Here is an 18,481-nt window from a genome sequence, read left to right on the forward strand (position 1 = left end):
GAACGTGGTGATAAAACAGAAGAACAACCCGGACACATTTTGGAGACGGACTCGAAACAAACGCAGAAGAGACGCTGGAGGGAGATTTGAGAGGCGCATGGACATCCAGTCGGCCCCAAAACTTTGCTGATGATTTGAGCGCTTCATTTATTTCTCGCTTTATCGTCACATTTTACGTTTTGCCATCATGGAAGCAGGCGGTGACATTAAAACGACGCCGAAAGGTTTTCACTGCATTCTGTGCAATGTCAACTTACCAAACGGTAAGCTAACTTAGCCACATGCGAGTCAAATGAACTCTGTTTGTTTCCAAATATAAAAGTATTAGCTGACTAGAAATTCAGGCGAACATAATTCCAGTTAATGTCACGTTAAGTTCACGACTTCATATTATTCGTTGTTGGAGCAGTTCGCCAATTGTATATAGTACTGGCTAATTATTGCTTTGGATATATTTGTCATGTATGAATGTTATATGGTATGTTAGCTAAACATATCAGCCAGAATTACATACAGTTGCTGTACTACTTTTACTTTAAACGTGTTGCCAGATTGGTTTGATGCTTAAAACCCCACACAGTTGACAAAAAAAAACCCCGCCCAAATAATATCTATAATTAACAATACAAATTAACTAATAGAAAGAGTATTGTTCTCAGTCACAACTTTCCAATATGATATAAAACAACAACGCAAGTGTTCAAAAGTGCGCTAAAACACACATTTGTATTTGTATTGTACGATATAGCCATCTTGCTTTTTTGATTCTGCCTTTAAAGATGAAGAAAAAAGACACAGCTCAAATAAAAAAAAAAAGGTTTTTATATAACTTTGTACACTGAGTGACTTTTAGTGTTGCCAGATTAGGAACGTTTTCAGCGACACAGTCTTTGAAGCTGTGGTATTTCTGATAAGAGTATTTCAGATGCAGTATTGATCATATTTTAATTTCCTGCAGAGCCGAGCTTGGATCAGCATGTCAAAGGGCGGAAACACAAGACGCTGAGCACTGTGCGAGCCACCAGGAAGGCCCAGGAGGAGCACAGTGTGTTTGTCAGCGGCATCAAGCCTGACATTTCTGAGACTGACGTAGCTGAGTACTTCCAGCAGTTTGGGGAAGTCTCAGATGTTATCATGGATAAAGACAAGGTCAGTGAGATGCAACTCATATTAAAATATGTCCATATCCTGACAGTGCTCATTGCCACACATCAAAAGTACTGACGGTCATCTTGCAGCATGTATAAAGTGACTGATGCTACTTATTGTTGTCTGACTGTGACGTATCATTCTGCCATAACAGGGTGTGTACGCCATCGTGCAGTTCAGTGAGACTGACGGCGTACAGGCAACTCTGTCCCGTGTCGAGCATCTGATGAAAGGCTTGAAGCTGCGTGTCAAATCTCGGGAAAAGAAGGAGTTCAAGTTGATTCCCAAGAAGAGGAATGACTACCAGAACCTCCAGCAAGCTCTCGACCGTCTCAAACCTCAGCTGTGTCAGTTGGCGTCTGTAAGCATCCTGTTCCCATTTTTTGAAACCCTGGTGAAAGCCATTGAAGTGTGTGTCTGAAAGGATGGGAGATACACGAGGTAGTAAGGAATGTTACAACCTCTAAGAGCTGCTGGTGGAGCCTCAATAGAGTTCCACACAACAGTTTATCTTACTTAATATCCATAAACGTGTGTAGTTTAATATGAAATAAATATGCCTACAACAAAAAAGGATATACTTTTTGTCTTGTATACAGGAAATGATACATATTCCCTGTCAGATTAGTACATATTTGTTAGATTAGTATATATTTTGACTTCAGCTTTAGTAAATGAGAATAGATCAACTTAATATAACAGGTTTGTGTGTAATCAACAAGGGACTGTGGTGTTGTCCTACGTTCTTCTCCAGGTGGATGCACAGATGCAGTTCATTTTAGAGCGATTTCAGCTGGGTGAAAACGAAAAGAAGGCCAGAGGTTTGCTGGTTCAACTCCTGCAGGAAGTTTTTGTGGAGTTTTTCCCAGGTGACCTTTGCAAAGACACACACAGACCAACTGTTTCTGAAATCTTGAGTAGTACAAAAGATTGTTGTATCACTTTTGATTCTACTGTATGTTTGATGTTTTGCAGAAAGCAAGATTCTGCAGTTTGGTTCATCTGTCAACACTTTCGGCATCCACTCCTGTGACTTGGACCTGTTCCTGGACCTGGAAAACACCAAGGTGTTCCAGGCCCGTGCCAAGTCCACCACAGAACAGGTCTGATTTTTTTTTTTTTACACATACTATAATTGGTGCATTTAATTAACATGATTTATAGCCAAAATGGAAAACAACTCTGTACTTTTCTGTCTCTCTTCAGGCAGGCGAGGGCATGTCAGACGACGGCCGCTCTGAGGACTCCATCCTGTCTGATATTGACATCTCCACTGCCTCTCCGGCAGAGGTCCTGGAACTTGTGGCGGCAATCCTTCGACGCTGCGTCCCCAGCGTGCACAAGGTCCACGTGGTCAGCAGCGCTCGTCTCCCTGTAGTCAAGTTCCATCACCGCGAGCTTAACCTGCAGGGGGACATCACTATTAACAACAGGTGTGTAGTGTCTCCAGATGTGGCGAGAAGGTGATTTTTATATCTTGAACAGTGAGATGTAATTCTGTACATCTTTCTTTCTTCTATCCTCCCTCAATAGACTAGCAGTGAGGAACACCCGCTTCCTCCAGCTGTGTTCAGGGGTGGAGGATAGGCTGAGGCCTCTGGTGTACACCATCCGCTACTGGGCCAAGCAGAAGCAGATGGCTGGTAAGATAAAATGACTTGCGACTCAGAGCATAGCAAATAGCAGCAACTCACTAGATACCGTTGTTTTAAACTCAAGATGGGAGTGTTGGGGTTATGTGTTTTTAGGTTGTTATTTCATCTTTTGGTCAGCAGATGTCAGTAGAGCTTCACTTGCCCATTATCTTCATGCTGGGATCAGTCTAGACACTGATTTGCAAAGCCCTTTACTGCCTTTTTTTATGGAAATAAAAAGCCCAAGCAGAGTTCCTTTTGTGCTGTAAGTCATTCAGGCTGTGTTTCCTGATAACGAATAAAGTCTTTATAGGAGTGTTCTTCACTGAAGAGCTGACTAATTACCTTTCCTCCTGGGGCCTTTCTCCTTTATTCCCTTTGATGAACAGTAACCTCCGTGCTGCCAGTGTAGCTTTCAACAAGGCACTTACTCACAGTGATTAGCAAAGCGTGATAGGACTTGGTTGCATTTGAGGCTGCTGTTGTGATCCAGAATTTTAGATTTTGGAGTGATGGATAAGACTCACCAGGTTCCAAAAAACGACAACTGTGAAACAAAATCATTAAGACTTTATAAAAAGTTCTAAGTGGCGATAGGGAATGTTGATTGAGATGTCAAGAAAGATGTGATTGGATCATTGCTGGCAGATCAAGGGTTACTTTGCTGAATTATGTTATCCCCTTTCCACTGGTCAACATAGCATTGTTAACACGCAAAGAGGAACCATGCTGGTCACACTGGCTTAATAATTGTTGATTGCAAAGGGCTAAACTATTGTACAAGTACAGCAGTTATTGTATACACATGTACATGTATTTACGGGGGCGGGTCTAGATAAGCTTTTGCTTCTCCCGCTTTCCCTTTTGGTCATGTGTATTGTATGATTTAAGCTAAGATGATGTGTGATGATTGATCTAACTGACATGCCCGAAATAAACAAATAAATAAAATAAATAAATAAATACAGGCATAGAGGCCCTTTAACGTCAGTGTAATGCCAGTGTTTCCCACACATATATTTTACTTGGGTGAACTGCCCAGGTACAGTTACAACCACCCAAGTATATTTGGCGACCCATTTTAGCATTTTATACTTGAATTTCTAGGAAGGAAACCAGAGAACCAAGTCAATGCTACAAAAGCTCCTCCACACCCTGACAAAGATGTCGACTTTATTCTATACTATTTATACACTTGTATAGCATTGCACTAATCTTGGCTTCATCCTGTCAGATAATAACAACGCTAGCACATTTGCGTTGTGACGTGTAGGTAATCCCAGTGGTGCCGGTCCCCTGCTCAACAACTACGCTCTGACACTGCTGATCATCTTCTTCCTGCAAAACTGTGAACCTCCCGTCCTCCCCACAGTGGACCAGCTCAAACACATGGCCTGTAAGTGCTGCATTGCTCCTACACTTGACCCCTCATGCAAGAACATCTTCACACTTTTTTCTGTGAGGTTTCAGTGTTCAACGTTGGATTCGCCGAACCCTTTTAACTGCACAAATTTGTCATAAATAGCTTGTTTCAGCCTGATGAGTGCCACCTGTTCATTATGAGGTACATGTTTGTGAGGTTTCATCATTAGCCCAGATAATTGCCATGTAAGACCATCTGTTCCACTCTGTGTGTGGGCAAATTCTCTTAAATTACCAGTTTGTTTCCACTTAAGAATGAATCTTTTCGTAGGAGAGGGTCTCGCTATCGTAGTATTGTAAATCATTTCGTTAGCCCTGTGCTATTAAAATGGCAATTTCATTTGCCAGGTTTTCTGTCATTTCAAAGATACGCTATAAGGCAACTTGTTTGTTAAATGTTATGTGTTCACCTCTGTGCAGGTGAGGAAGAAGAGTGTGTGATTGAGGGCTGGAACTGCACCTTCCCTAGTCAGCCTATTGCTGTGCCCCAAAGCAAGAATAAACAGGACCTCTGTAAGTAAAAGTAATTTAATCAAGAGAAATGAGTGATCCATACGTCTTAATACAATGCCAGCATCACCATTCTCAACGTACATGTATGTTTTCTCCATCCAGGCACCCTGCTCGCTGGCTTCTTCTCCTTCTATGCTAAGTTTGATTTTGCCAGTAGTGTCATATCTGTCAGGGAGGGCCGTGCACTCCCAATCACTGATTTCCTCATCCACAGTAAAGAGGAGCAGGCCATGGAAGAGGGAGAACCAACCAAGAGCCCTCACCATGGTCCCAAACTGGGCCCCCTAAATCTCTTAGACCCCTTTGAGCTGTCCCACAATGTAGCCGGAAACCTGAACGAGCGTTCCCATCGCAGCTTCCAGAGGGAGTGCCAGGAGGCAGAGAAATACTGCCGTAGCCTGCAGTACCAGCGCAAATCCGCCAAGGGGAAGTCCTGGGGGCTGGTGCGCTTGTTCACCCCCCACGGGGAGATCTCGCAAACCAAAACCGAGCAGCTGACCATCAGTATCCCCTTCAAATCAGCGTCGCTCCCTGAAGGGCTGCGTAATCAGCTGCACATGGCGGGAGATGGTTTCCGGCTGCTGTGGTTTCAGAAGGTTTGCTCTGCTGTGGAGGGAGTCTTCCAAAGTGTTCTGAGGTGTCACCTCACTCCCTCCACAGACGCCGTCTTTGGCGAGGTTTCCGCTGAGGGAATGGAGACTTCCTCAGCTTCCCTCAACACATCAATAAATGACAGCTATGACAGTGTTGAATCCCAAATCGAAGCCAGCCCTCTGGGCACAGCTGTGCTAGGTGCCAAGAGGCCGCTATCCTCTGGCAGTGACACTTCTGTGTCGCCTCAAGGCAAAAAGCCAAGGCTGGCGAAAAAGGGAAAGCCTGGGCTCCCTCACTGGATCTGTGTGCTCAAGCACATAGTGTGGGCCGGGAGGAGGAAAGTGAGAAGGGAGCTGAGCAAAGATACAGACTCGAGGCCAGAGGGCAGCTGTGTGGAGCTGGAGTCCCAGGTCACAGATCACATCATTGAAAAAGAGCCGGAGCTCAAAGAGCCCCTGGAGGTCAAGGTCCAGGCCCAGATGGTGGGTGAGACAGAAAGCACAAAGGCAGTACTCATGTTCGAGCCAACCAGTGACCAGACAGGAGTTTTTCAAGACTTCTTCCATTTCCTTGAAGCCTTCTTGCCGAAGATGGTGGAAACATTGCTGGAGAAAGACGTGGGGAGCACTTGAAACGGGGACCTTTTTCAGATTTCTCTGTTAAATCTAATAATTTTGTGTTTTGTTTGTTTTGAATCAAAGATGCGATTACTGCTACTTGTATTATCCCTTGAGAGTTGGACATGAGAGCCAGACTGTGGCTTTATATTGACCAGGCATCTATTATAATATTTGTAAATATGGGCTTTGTCCGAACGTCAAGTTTGTAGTGTTTTCATGTATACTGTATATTTGTAGTTACGAGTTTGTTTCAGAGTAAGACTTCCTGATTAAGCCTACTTTTTATGTTTTGAAACACGGCTTGATTTTAGTACATTTCTGTTAAAAAAACGAGGCTTTAAAGGGAAAATTCAGTGGCAGACATTTTGTGTACACAGCATCTGATTCTGTCTACAAATGAATAAAAAGTCCTTGTAAAACACTCATTCTGTATACAGTGGTTGTGCTTTGTAATTGTAGTGTAACAAAGTTGCAGGTTTTGGTTCGACGCCTTGGTTCAACTCGTATCGCTGGCTGCCAGAACGAAGCCACTGAGCAGAGCTTTTATCCAGTCGGGTCTTTGCTCATACGACTGAGACAGATGAGAGTAATTACTCTGGCAGGCAGACTGCTTTATTATAGCAGGACGAGCAGGAGCTGAGGGATGCACAGAGCTCCCATGTGCTGATTAACATCGTTCATCTCACTTTTAAAGGGAAATACAGATGGCCGGCAGGTGAGATGAGGCTACGGAGGATGGAGATGGCTGCGATGATCAAGACATTTGCGATGGCTTACTTCATGTTAATCCTGATGTAGGTTTGCACTGCAGATAGGATGTTTGTTTTGGTCATGAAATTAAAGATAAAACTGGTGTATAGCCCAAAGACATGATGCAATTGTGGTTAAGCAGAAATCATGATGTCGTCTTAGGTAGTAAATATATAACCTCTCCAAAGTTTATTGCCAAATCAAATAAGCAACAGTGTTTTTTAAAAAGTATATTTTGGGCCAAAGTATTGCTCGTAGTTAATTTTTGTTCGGCTAATAACAGAAAGGTAAATATTGCATTATGTCTGTACTCAAACAAATAGAATCTTAACAAAATATTTATTCGTTAACCATGTTAGCGGCACGGCTTTTTGGAAAGCGGTGTTGGTCTGGTCTTTGTTCCAGACTGTAGAGAAGAGGTAGTGGAGTAACACACACCGATGTTGGAGAGTTGCTGACGCATGCTTGTAGCTTAAAACTTTAGTAAGAATTGCACTCAGTAGAATGCATACCTCCGCCAAGGCCAAACAGTCCCTTTCGATTCAATCAAGCCTAATGCAATATCAGACTCGATAGCCCTGTATCACACATTTTAAACCACCCATAACAACTAAACCATAATTTAAGCTCACCACATCTAGGATCAACATCAGATTGTACTCGCTCATAGATACCAGCCATCGAAATACGCCTAATTTTTTTCACCAAGATCCATGAATTATTCCATTCTAATGCCATTCCAGCATTTGTATGTGTATATTACTAATTGGCAAATGTTTCCATGCTAAAATGCAAAAATAAGATGAACATGCCATGGCTAGCTGGGCCACCATACTACTCTCATTTGTGTGGTAATTTTTCTTAGGTTTCGATGGCGTATCACTTGAACATCGGCCATTTACTTTCACCTGCACTTCAGGCTACTCCAATATCACCATCTCTTGTTTTTCAAAGGTACTGCTGATATATGGCCACACACACACATACACACACCTCTAAGCCAGAGGATCAGAGTGATTGATATCACACTTGGGGTGTGTTTGCTGTTGGCTTCCAACAAGAAAACAAACCATTACTGTTACCAAACCAGTTATTCTGGTAACAAGCTATTTTCCTTTATCAAGAAAATAAAGCTGTTGTAAAATCTTCATAAAGATGGACAGAGACACGTGACATCCTGGAAAACAATGAGAAACGTTTCATTAGGTATTGATGACCAATCACTTCAGTAACATGTAACTCATTTGCTGTAATTACTGACTCTTAATTACTTTAAGCATTGATTCTGGTGGGCACTGGTATGTGCATTACATCTCTCGCACCAGAGAGCCTAGTATTCATTTAGAATTCCCCAGAAAGGAGAGAAAATAGCCAGTTTCATGTTTTGTGTAATTGGTATCCATTGGGAATAGATCCTGAGTCAACACCCCTGAGAGCTGAAATCTCCACAGCTTGCGGGCAATATCTGCTGTTTACAGCGTCTGTCAAGTTGTTTGTGACGCACAAACACATTGAGTCAGATCTAGTATGATGTCATCTTGTTTTGCAGTGCGATGCTGCGAATAACGGCAAATGTACTCATGAGCCTCTCCGGATAATCTGATGCCTAGAATGTGGAGAGTGACTTCATCTTTAAAGGGGCACTTTGTAGTTTTGGAGAAGAAATTCAAACTATTTAAATATTAATGAGGTAAAAGTACAAACTCAGACATAATAATCTTTTCCGTAATTGAATAAACAAGCTGTTCTCAGAGGAAAATAAGGTCCCCAGAACACTGTTTGAAGCTAGAAAGGTGGCAGGGTCCGCCACATATAAACAAAGTAAAACAGTATGAAATTGTGTTGTCCTTTAAATTCAGTTTGTTTATGCTGTTTATTAAGTCATGGGAACGAAGAGAGTTTCTTTATTTAGTCTGTTTAGTCATAAAAAAAACAGTAAATGAAGATCTTTCTCTTGTGATTACAATCTCTTCCCCCTAACTACATAGTGCACCTTTAAAATATTTATACACAAATAAAACGCCGGCTTCCCGAAACTTGTAGCGACTTTGAGAACGTGCTCTGACTCAAATCTTCCCTAACACCTGTCTCACCATCGGTCAGATTTACCCGAAGCTGCCATCACCAGCTCGCTCATAAACACATCAGCCGGTGGGATATTGCTGTAATTGGTCAGCTCTGCTTTCCAGAAAAGACAAATGGTCTGAGTGATGCTGCTGCTGCTGCTGCTGGCCAAGGAGCTTCGGTCCTCTGGGGGCAAAGAGAATCACATGAGGCATCGCTGTGTTGGAAACCAAATGAGCAAACGAGAAGCCCTGACTCGTGCACTCACTCTGCTGTTATGAAGAAGCTGATTGTGTTAATGCCCCCCAAAACATGAAAGTTAAAGGAAAACATGTCATTGTTAGCTCACTAGAGCAAACTGCGGCGCTACTGACAGACACTCGATGGCCCCTTTCAGAGCCGTCTATATGGTCATGAATTATCGCACTGTAGTAGCAGGCAGCCATCAACCTGCTCATTCTTTCTCCTGAGCTGTGCAAACAGACCTGGCTGCCTGAAAAGCACTCTGTTCATATTAGTGGCTCCCCCACTCTGGAGATAAAGCTAAATAAAAATCATTTCCCCCTATCTGTCTGTGATGGCAGGAAGGAGTCAGACATTCTCCTGGGAGATTGCTCTTACACCAGAATGGACTTTTGTGCTCGTAATCGTCCTTTTGTGTTTGGACTAGGCGGCGTGTGTCATGCAAATGGAAATGGCGGAGACGGGTTCAAGAGGAAAAGCTTTTAGAGCTCGTTGGAGGAGCACAGTCAGATGCCTACAGTAAGTAGATTTCCCTAAAAAGTAAAAGTTAGACATTTTCTACATCTTATCCAACATTGCCACAGGCATCATTAGCAGCAGCCTGGGCGGGAAAAGTTGGTAAAACTCAAGAAGATGAGAGGAAAAGTTCTGAAAATCAGTAGCCTCCTCCTGGTCCCATTATCTCGGCCTTGATGGCAACTCAAACACTTCTCCCCTCTGTAGGAGCCCAAACTGCTCCTCAGGAGAGCATTAGCCGGGGTTTATTGGACTGTGAAAACTTGAACTGTCTGCCCTTTCCCTTATCTGGTGGCCGTTACCTCCTCGGTGTTTACCTACAAACACAGGAGATGGCTAATGAGTTTTTCTTGTGCATATTGTTGTTTCTTGCCATTGCCTTTTATGGCCAGAGAGGTTGACTGCTGAAGTGGAATTAACTAAATGTTCAGGATAGCCACTGTTAGCTGTGGGGAATGGGCGGATACAGCAGAGTGGATCAGTTCACCTGAATGGAAGAAGATTAATTCATGTTTTAATAGCTGCTATTTTTCCCAACTTATCAGATTGTTAAAAGCCATGATTTTCCATTTCAGGTTCCATCATGCATCATTTTGGATGTCATTTGGGTGCAAAAGCTGCAGCACACCAACAGTCCCCCCCAATATCAGTTTGAATTATGGGACAATAATTGCTCAGAAACGGTCAGTGCAATCAATGTGTAATACCACAATCCACTTACAGCCTTTATTGCGCGGTCATATACGCTTTAACTGCTTGTTTATTATCAGCAGCAGGTCCGGGGAGGCTGTCAGTGGGGATTTATGCCCAAATCAAGTTGTGTTTTTGACAAGGGCTTAGGGAACAGACGAAGGAAAAACCATTGTTTTTTACAACTCCATACGGCACATGAGAGGAGTCATGACTTCCCCAGGGAGGGTGTGTTGTTATGTTACATGGCAGCGTGACAGCTTCTTTGATTCATCCATGATCTAATACACGGCTGACACTAATGTTATAAAGCAGGGCTGTAAAAAGATTATTAAAGCTGCTCCAGATACATTTGTACAATATGTTGCTAATAACGGATCCACACTTTATAATAGTGACGTAAATATACATCTGAATTTTCTGGAGACAGTTCATTACAAATAAATAAAATACTCCCAAGCATGAAAGGATATGATTGTGTGTGATGAGTTTAAAGGAGGATTTCAACCTTATATGATATTAGATATATGCTTATTATGGTGGAGAGTTAAATGAGAAGAATGTCACGGCTCTTAGTGTCCGAGTGGTATCAATCCGCTCATCTAACTCTCTGCAATGAAGTGGATAATGTCAACAACAACTCAGAATTTCACAATCAAACAATGGAAAGTGCAGAGAAAATAAAACATTTATTCCAGATGTCACTGCCATGCAATCTGCACATCTCCATCCTGTGTGCATAGATATGGGCAGTAGCAGAAACCCAGCAGCATTTGCACACACACACACACACACACACACACACACACACACACAAACACAGATCACTGCACTTGCACTGTCGGATAAGCGACGACTTCAGGCGTCATGAACTGAACAGCAGACCGTGAAGATCCGAGATAAACAGGAGCCGCCGCGACGGTCATAAATGTGACCGATTACATTAGACTGTCAGCACTTGAGGCCTGAAAGGTATTCGTGTACACAGCGTCTGCCAGCGAGTGTGTGCTCATGTCCTATCAGCGTCATGCCCACTCTCAAAATCTCTGCGGTGATATGAATTTGAAAAGGCAGCGTAATAAAATTGATGTTTTGATGCAGCGGCACCTCTATGAATCATTTCACTCAATCATAAGGGGATTACTGTAGTGTGTGCAACACAATTGCATTATTGATTTGTGGATGACCTCTACCTCCAGACCATTTTAATGGCTTCATCACCATCTGAATAATACATGCAGGAGTGCTGAGTGCGTAGAAGGCCAAAGGTGACGGGGCTGATGGTTGAACAAGTTAGGCTACATCATTCCTAGATATGATACATGTGTACATTAAGGAATGAATTGTAAAGTTCCTGACAGTTTAATTGTGTTCATTCTTTAAAGAAAAAGTTGTCAAAGAGTTTTAAATGAGCGCATGTCTGTGGTGTGGAAAGTAATTTTGGTGGCTGCACAGAGATGAATGTGTTTGTTCATTAACTACCCATGCACAGAGTAGATTGGAGTCAATAAAACAATAGGACGACTCTGATTACAACACTCTCTGTGCACTGCAAGAAATTCACCCTAATTCATTTTTTTCTTTTTTTTTTAAAGAAGCAAAAACTAATTAATGTGCCTGTCATTCATGGTGGCATCACTGCCATGTGAATATTCAGTACAGACTGCATGTAAACTTGGCATTTTAGATTTTGCAGAGGAAACCTCACTTTGTATTTTAACACACGATGTGTGTTGAAATATCTTCAACAAAGTAAGACATTTTCATTTGATATGATCAAGCACTCCTTGCTGCCCCTGTTGATGGTACATTAAAAGGCAAATTATTGTAAAAACAGATGTTTAAAGGTGCAATATGTCAGTTTTAGTTTCAAACATTCAAAAATTAACTAAAATTACCAACAGAATGTGAAGAGATAGCCGCTCTGAGGTTACCAAACACCCTCCAGACACAATGAATTAGATGTCTACATAGAGGCAATGGAGGGGCTTGAGATACTGCATTTCTGTGTGCTGAGCATGGGAAGAAAGTATGTTCACGCACAGACAAGGACACACGTGCACATTTTCGACTTTTTTCTTGAAGTGCATAATGAAAAAGAAAAACCTTCCTCCTCTCATTTTCTTTTCCTCCCCCCTGGCCCTAACACTCTCCCACAGCATGCAGACTTTTGTGGTTTTGACGGTTGAAACACTATGTTTGCCCACAGCTCCTCCAAATCAGGAAAATATCAACGTTCCTTGTAGCGGCTTTAAATACTCTTGAAAATTGCAGAAAATGTCCGGCAACAGAAAAGGTGATCAATAGATCACTGCTGACTGTGATAGCTGGTTCATTGCATGTCAGCAGGTCATCTCACCTCTCTCTGATTGTTGGCTTCTGAAGTGCTGCGCAGGCCATCATTTCAAGTGTGTGTTATTTTTTCTGATGGTGTTGTGTTGTGGTTTCTTCACTCCGGTCTGAGCCATTTTAAGACGGAGGAGTGGCCAGAGAAAGGACTTTGTGTCTGTTCTTTTGCAAATCTGCGCTCTCTACAACATTCTGAGGTTATCTGCGCGTCTCTCTCACCCACTTGTTCCTTTTGGCATCAGAGACAGTTTCACCTACAGGATTGTTACATCACATATTGATGGAGAACATACTGAGAGGGGCCAGGCGTACAATGAATGTGAAGAAACTGTTTCATGGGCTCTTGGTAGCTGTTGGTGGTGCTGAAACAGCAGGATGCAATAAGAATCCAGCAGGTTTCTGTTTGTCTTTTCATTTTTATAATCACGCGCAGGTGATGTGCCGCAAATAAAAACTTCTATAAGATGGCGAAACATTAAACTCTTTACATTTTAAGTTCCTGAACAACAGAACAGGCCAACAAGCTTTATTTTGAAAAGCTGAGTGCATGCTTCTGTGTGCAATTACTTCAAAATAAACTTCAGACTTCAGCTAAATGTCAAATATTGAAATTGCAGAGATAAGTCCCCCCTCCACAGGCTGCTGCGGGAGGAGGGGGAGTGGTTAAGTGTTAGTCAGTGCGCATCAGGTATCCATCCCACACTATATAACCCTGTGAACCGAGAGCACAGCAGAAGACAGGAGCAGCACAGCAGCACTGACTCCAGCACCACCACACAACTGTCACAAAGTAAGTCTGACTTTTTCTTACTTTTACGCACTTTACGCACAGATTTCTGACCGCATCCTGGAGAGATTTTTGCGCGTAATGTGATCAATTTAATGCCAAGGAATCTATATTTTAACTGTTGATGCGACGTATTATGACTTCAACAAAGTTTTTTTAATTCCAAGCACAAGAATTGAAAATGCTCAAGTGAAATGATGGTGTCTCTCCTCCTCCTCCTCCTCCTCCTCAGATGGCCAACCTGTTCAGATCGTGGATGATGCTCGCAGCCCTGGTCGTCTGCCTCCTGGTGTGTCTGAGCAGCTTCGCGGACGCCTACCCGCCCAAACCGGAGAGCCCGGCCAGCAACGCCTCTCCGGAGGACTGGGCCAAGTACCACGCGGCCGTCCGGCATTACGTCAACCTCATCACCAGGCAGAGGTGAGTCAGGCTGACCGGACTACACTCACAATTTAAATTTTGTATTACATTTTTAATTATTTAAAACTCGTAGGAAAGTTTTAAACACTTTGTGATTAAATCTTTAATCAACACTTAATGTGCATCCAAGGGCGTAGATTGTGGTTTTACATTGACAGGGGCACCTCAAGCAGGATGACTTAAAAATGCAAGTGAGGATTTTTTTTTTTCATAAATCAAATTAATTGATATAAAACAATGCAATAGCTAAAATACAAAACAACATAAGGTTTCCGTACAGCAGTTTTCTTTGGCTGGAAAGCACTGGCAGGGCATCAGGATGAGGTGCTTGTGTGGTGAAATACTGTATAAAAATGATATTTTGCTATTTGGACACCGAGCCCTAAGACTAAAGCCAGACTGATATATAAATTATTTTATAATGCAAATAAAGATTATTTGGATAATTTAGAATGATTCAGTTTCAGGTGAAGTTTGTTGTTTCGGTGCCCTGGTGTCATTGAGACAACATTTATTGTTAAACGGTAAATATAATGCCCCCATAACCACGTTTGAGGGGTTAATTGCAAAAAAATAAAAATATATATCAGCCTGTGTATCAATATAAGATTTTTTTACTCCCTCATATTGGTATTGACATCAGCCCCAAAAATCAGGTAATGGTCAAGTTAGAGTTGTCACAGAGAGTCTGTAACCATAACTCTAAAAGAAAGTGCACAAAAAAACCCAATTACTATCACATCGAAACATCTTCTCTGTATTATTCCGACGATATTATCATACTGAATGTGTATCATTACCACTATATCAATATTTAAATTTTCAATATCGCGGTTATCGTGAATATCGCGATATTGCGACACTCCTCGGCCGAGCTCTACCTACCTTTTCAAAATAAAGCCTTGCCCCTTGGGAGGACACATCTGAATTATTTAATATGATTTCACTCTAAAGATCGTGCGAATGAGTTTCTGAGACGTGTCCCTTCTCTTCAGATGCAAATATCACCTGGAAAAACTGAAAAAAAAACAGACTTACTAGTGCTGAAGAACTTGCAGTGATTTGGTACTTTTACATCCTGTGGTTGGGTCAGGCAGGTCGTCCACCTCCCCTGATGTGAGGGGATTAAGTCTCTGACTGAAGGACAAGTTAGCAAGGATATCCACATGGGGGACGAGCCCTGACGTCACTCATATAAGGCCCCACTCTCTGCCTTAAATGACGACTGTTCAAGAGCCCTTCTTGGGCAAGCTGAAGAGAAATCTTGGCTCATTATACTTTCATTACAATGCATTGCTGTGCTTGTTATAAGAAATAATGAGGCAGGGGAGAGGAGTCTGGTTTTCCTCAGATGGGTATGTAAGGTTCAGACCAGACAAGCCTGTAATGGCTCCACTGTGACCCCAAATCCTGTAAGAGACATGCTGCAACACCAGCATCCCGAATAACTTCCTTTTCTTACTTACTAGGTGGGAAATTAAGACCAGATTGTGACAGAAGATTCAATATTTAAATTTATTTTAGGGACTTTTAGATGGAGCACAGAGGAACCCTCAAGGTTCTGAGTGTTTTCTTTCAACTAAAATGGGGACAAGATTACAATTCTGTCCATTTTTTAATGAATTATGTTGTTTCAGTTGTGAGAAACCAGTGGGTGTCGAGTTTTCCTGCGGTGGAAGCTGAGTAGAGTCTCATCAGTGACTCTCCTGCTCTGTAATTAAAGAGGCTGGATATGTCATTGGGCTCATGCCCTCGTGCCTCAAACAAAGGCAGGTTTACTCTCCAGTGGCCGAGACATTGATTTCAGTAAAGAGACTTAAAAAGACAAAGTCGGAGGAGCTTGTAGTGTTTGCCTTATTGGATACTCTGCAGTGAACCTGAAAATTCTCCTTTTCTCTCAGATAATTGCTCAACCACTCTGTGATTGAGACTGAAGGGAGAAGCAGCACTCAACAGGGTGTGATGATTCTTCAAAAGAAAATATGTCTCATAGTTGAAATTCATAGCCAGGCTGATGGGGTCGCAGCACCAGAGCAGCCAGTCAATCGCTGACTGAGTGACCGCTGGTTTCACATGAATGACAACTGATAATATTTAGTCGCAGTTGTTACATGCTGGTGTTTCGTTTTCTGCAGGTATGGGAAGAGGTCAACCCCCGAGCAGGCGATGGCATGGCTGCTGTTCGGCGCTGATTCCAACCAAGACGCTGAACCACGGTGAGAGAAACATGTCCAGTTTAATCAAAAGACACCGATTTTATACTAAAATGTGTTCCTAAAATAGAAGTTGGTGGACATTCCTCAGTACTAACTGAGCAAAGAATGATGCCAATGTTGAATATTTAATCTATCTTTAATCTTTAAGCGATTTAGCTTGTCATTACAAATAAGGAACATTCAGTTTAAAGCAAATCAGTGTCTCTTCTTCCAATAACAGTTTGAGATCAAAACACATTACTATAGTTTTTCCTGCTGTCTACACTGAATCTTTAGAGCTTAGGTGCCCAAACTTTTTCCCCATGAGGGCCAAAACTGAAACTTGAATTGAACCTTGAGGCCGGCCAACTTTGGCCTGCGGGCCTTACGTTGGGCAGCCCTGCTTTGGAGTGTAAAAAACATTTTCAGCCAATAAATTGTTTTATACCTGTAAGCTTTACCACAGAAGGATTACTTGCTGTTTAAGTTGTTTCTTTTGTTTTTGTACCCTTTTACCTTTCCTTTTACCCCATGTCTCTGTGGATTTACAGTTTGATTGTCATGTCATTGTTATGTCACAATAGCATGGTAACTGGTAATCTGTCAGAGCTTGTACCCACCTCATATTAGGATGAGTCAAGGCAAGTTCATTTATAAAGCACCATTCGGACACAAGGTAATTCTGAGTGCCTTACAGAGACGTGGAAATATGTTAAAATTTCATTAAAAAGACAACAAAAGCAAAAAGCAGGAGAGTGGAAAGTTACAGATTAAAAAGAAGTCTTGAAATCTAACTAACAAGTGTAAATCTTGGTTAATTAACTACTAACTTTCTCTTGTCTTACAGCTCAGACTATGGTGATCAGTGGTAAATGAGCCCCTTGTTAACCCTCATCCTGACCCCCCCCGATCCTCACCCCCTCCGATCCTTTGATTCACCAACGATCAGAAAACCCTGGGACTCTCCACATACAACCTGCACTGGACTTTGTGACGCTCCATATTTGATTAGTTATTGTGCATGAAAATCTCTCTGTTTGTCTTCCTCTCTCTCAGTACAACTATCAGTTCTTTGGCCAAAAAAATAAAAAATGTAAATAATTTGTATCAAAAATCAATCAGTTTACAATAATTGAGTGGAATAAAGGTATTCAGTAGACACACACATGCTCTGGTCTTCATTTGTCATCCATTAAACGCCGGCTGCACCTGCTCCTCTCGCCACTAGATGTCACTGTATCACCAGGAGACGCGCTGGACAGAGTCAGTGTGTTACTGCTGCTGCTGCTCGGGGTTCATATCGACGGCACCGCGGACACGCTTCAACTTCACACGGGGGGTACCAGCCCAAAAAGGCGCGTTTGTCACCACAAAACCCCGTCCGGGACACCCTCTTGGCGACCAGCAACAGCTAACACACTGTTTTTTAATCAATGGAGCTATTTGTAAGAGCGCGGGAGGCGTTTTAGGTGAGGTCTCGTTTAAAGATAGCAGTTTGTGTGGGCTGCCGCTGGCTCCGGGCTGCCGTCAAAGTGACTGCACACATTCAAGTGGACCTGCCGAGTGGAGATACCTCACAGCCAGTCCCCGAAGAGGCATCCGGATAAAAGGTGACCGGGCAGGTGAGCGCTTCTACCTCTAGCTGCTTGTTATCGCCGAGGGGACGTTGTGTTTAATGTAGCAGGGACGTAGCACACCTCCGACACCCGCCAGGTGGACGCTGCTACACGCACTCATCTCTCCTGGGAAAGTAAGAGCTCCAGAAGAGATTAAATGTTATTGACGACATTAAAAAAAACACTTATTGTTTAATGTCGTCAAGCATTTTCCTCTCTCAACGCATTCAGCACGAGACAGCTACGCATTACCGCCGTGCGTTTGTCTCAATCAGCAGCCACATGCAGTTTTTTAATGAAGCTAGCCTCCCTCCGGCTGTTTACTGTGGCACCTGTATTAAACCCGGGGAGCACAACCCTGACCCTGACAGCCTATCTTACAGATAATGTAGACCTCGTTTGAGTGGCTGGAGATGAATTAAGAGGATGATAATGTTGATGGTGGACGTCGTGCACCTGTTCAGTGCCATTGCGCATGCCCACACATTGGGGACGCGCACCGTCCAATAGAAGGGCAGGTGTGTTGATGAGTGTCTGACATGTAGGTAAATAAACATGACATGAGAGGGAGCTACCCTGTTCCTCTAGGATTTAAATATACACACTATGTTTTGGTCAGAGGGATTCATCGTGACAGTTTATACAAAAAAAATTATAATAAAATAACATCAAATAAATACATAAAAAAATGGTTAAATTTAGATTTAAGCTACTTAGATGTATGTTTTCTACATTCGCTCTAAACTTTCACCCCCCAGAAATTGCAAAGGAGCCGTCTTTATGCTTCCAGCCATTTAGTAGCTATGATTTATATTTTATTTTCTATATTTTATTTTCTGAAAAATATTTTCCTAATTTATTTATTAGGAATGCACAATATACCGTGGATCGGTCTGATCTTTATTATCGGCTATTTATC

The 18,481-nt window shown here is 42.4% G+C and overlaps 3 protein-coding genes across 3 annotated transcripts in view; all 3 read left to right on the forward strand.

Moving 5' to 3' along the window:
* The first annotated feature begins 33 nt into the window (after nt 1-33).
* On the forward strand, nt 34-6,357 carry tut1 (terminal uridylyl transferase 1, U6 snRNA-specific). Its single transcript, XM_084342862.1, has 10 exons — nt 34-263; nt 959-1,149; nt 1,304-1,510; nt 1,904-2,018; nt 2,125-2,252; nt 2,356-2,582; nt 2,683-2,792; nt 4,057-4,179; nt 4,626-4,718; nt 4,821-6,357. Exons 1-10 carry the CDS (start codon nt 188-190, stop codon nt 5,942-5,944), a joined length of 2,394 nt encoding a protein of 797 aa, XP_084198988.1. The 5' UTR covers nt 34-187; the 3' UTR covers nt 5,945-6,357.
* A 6,796-nt stretch (nt 6,358-13,153) lies between these two features.
* Nucleotides 13,154-17,111, forward strand: pyyb (peptide YYb). Its single transcript, XM_084341845.1, has 4 exons — nt 13,154-13,334; nt 13,564-13,751; nt 15,887-15,967; nt 16,794-17,111. Exons 2-4 carry the CDS (start codon nt 13,564-13,566, stop codon nt 16,816-16,818), a joined length of 294 nt encoding a protein of 97 aa, XP_084197971.1. The 5' UTR covers nt 13,154-13,334; the 3' UTR covers nt 16,819-17,111.
* Nucleotides 17,112-17,225: 114 nt separating this feature from the next.
* The window catches only part of mpp2b (MAGUK p55 scaffold protein 2b), a 47,400-nt gene continuing 46,144 nt past the window's right edge, over nt 17,226-18,481 (forward strand). The window contains exon 1 of the mRNA XM_084342416.1: nt 17,226-17,568. The gene's annotated coding sequence lies outside the window, so the exon portion shown is untranslated. The remainder of the gene's footprint in view (nt 17,569-18,481) is intronic.

This window comes from Pagrus pagrus (genome assembly GCF_965226575.1).
Source record: "Pagrus pagrus genome assembly, chromosome: 21".
In the NCBI taxonomy this organism is placed as follows: domain Eukaryota; kingdom Metazoa; phylum Chordata; class Actinopteri; order Spariformes; family Sparidae; genus Pagrus; species Pagrus pagrus.

Excerpts from the sequence above, each read along its gene's own strand:
- tut1 (XM_084342862.1), top strand. The coding sequence starts at position 188 with ATGGAAGCAGGCGGTGACATTAAAACGACGCCGAAAGGTTTTCACTGC. Across the intron at positions 1,511-1,903 it reads AGCTGTGTCAGTTGGCGTCT|GTGGATGCACAGATGCAGTT; the intron begins GTAAGCATCCTG and ends GTTCTTCTCCAG. Across the intron at positions 2,583-2,682 it reads GACATCACTATTAACAACAG|ACTAGCAGTGAGGAACACCC; the intron begins GTGTGTAGTGTC and ends CTCCCTCAATAG.
- pyyb (XM_084341845.1), top strand. The coding sequence starts at position 13,564 with ATGGCCAACCTGTTCAGATCGTGGATGATGCTCGCAGCCCTGGTCGTC. Across the intron at positions 13,752-15,886 it reads AACCTCATCACCAGGCAGAG|GTATGGGAAGAGGTCAACCC; the intron begins GTGAGTCAGGCT and ends CGTTTTCTGCAG. Across the intron at positions 15,968-16,793 it reads AACCAAGACGCTGAACCACG|CTCAGACTATGGTGATCAGT; the intron begins GTGAGAGAAACA and ends CTTGTCTTACAG.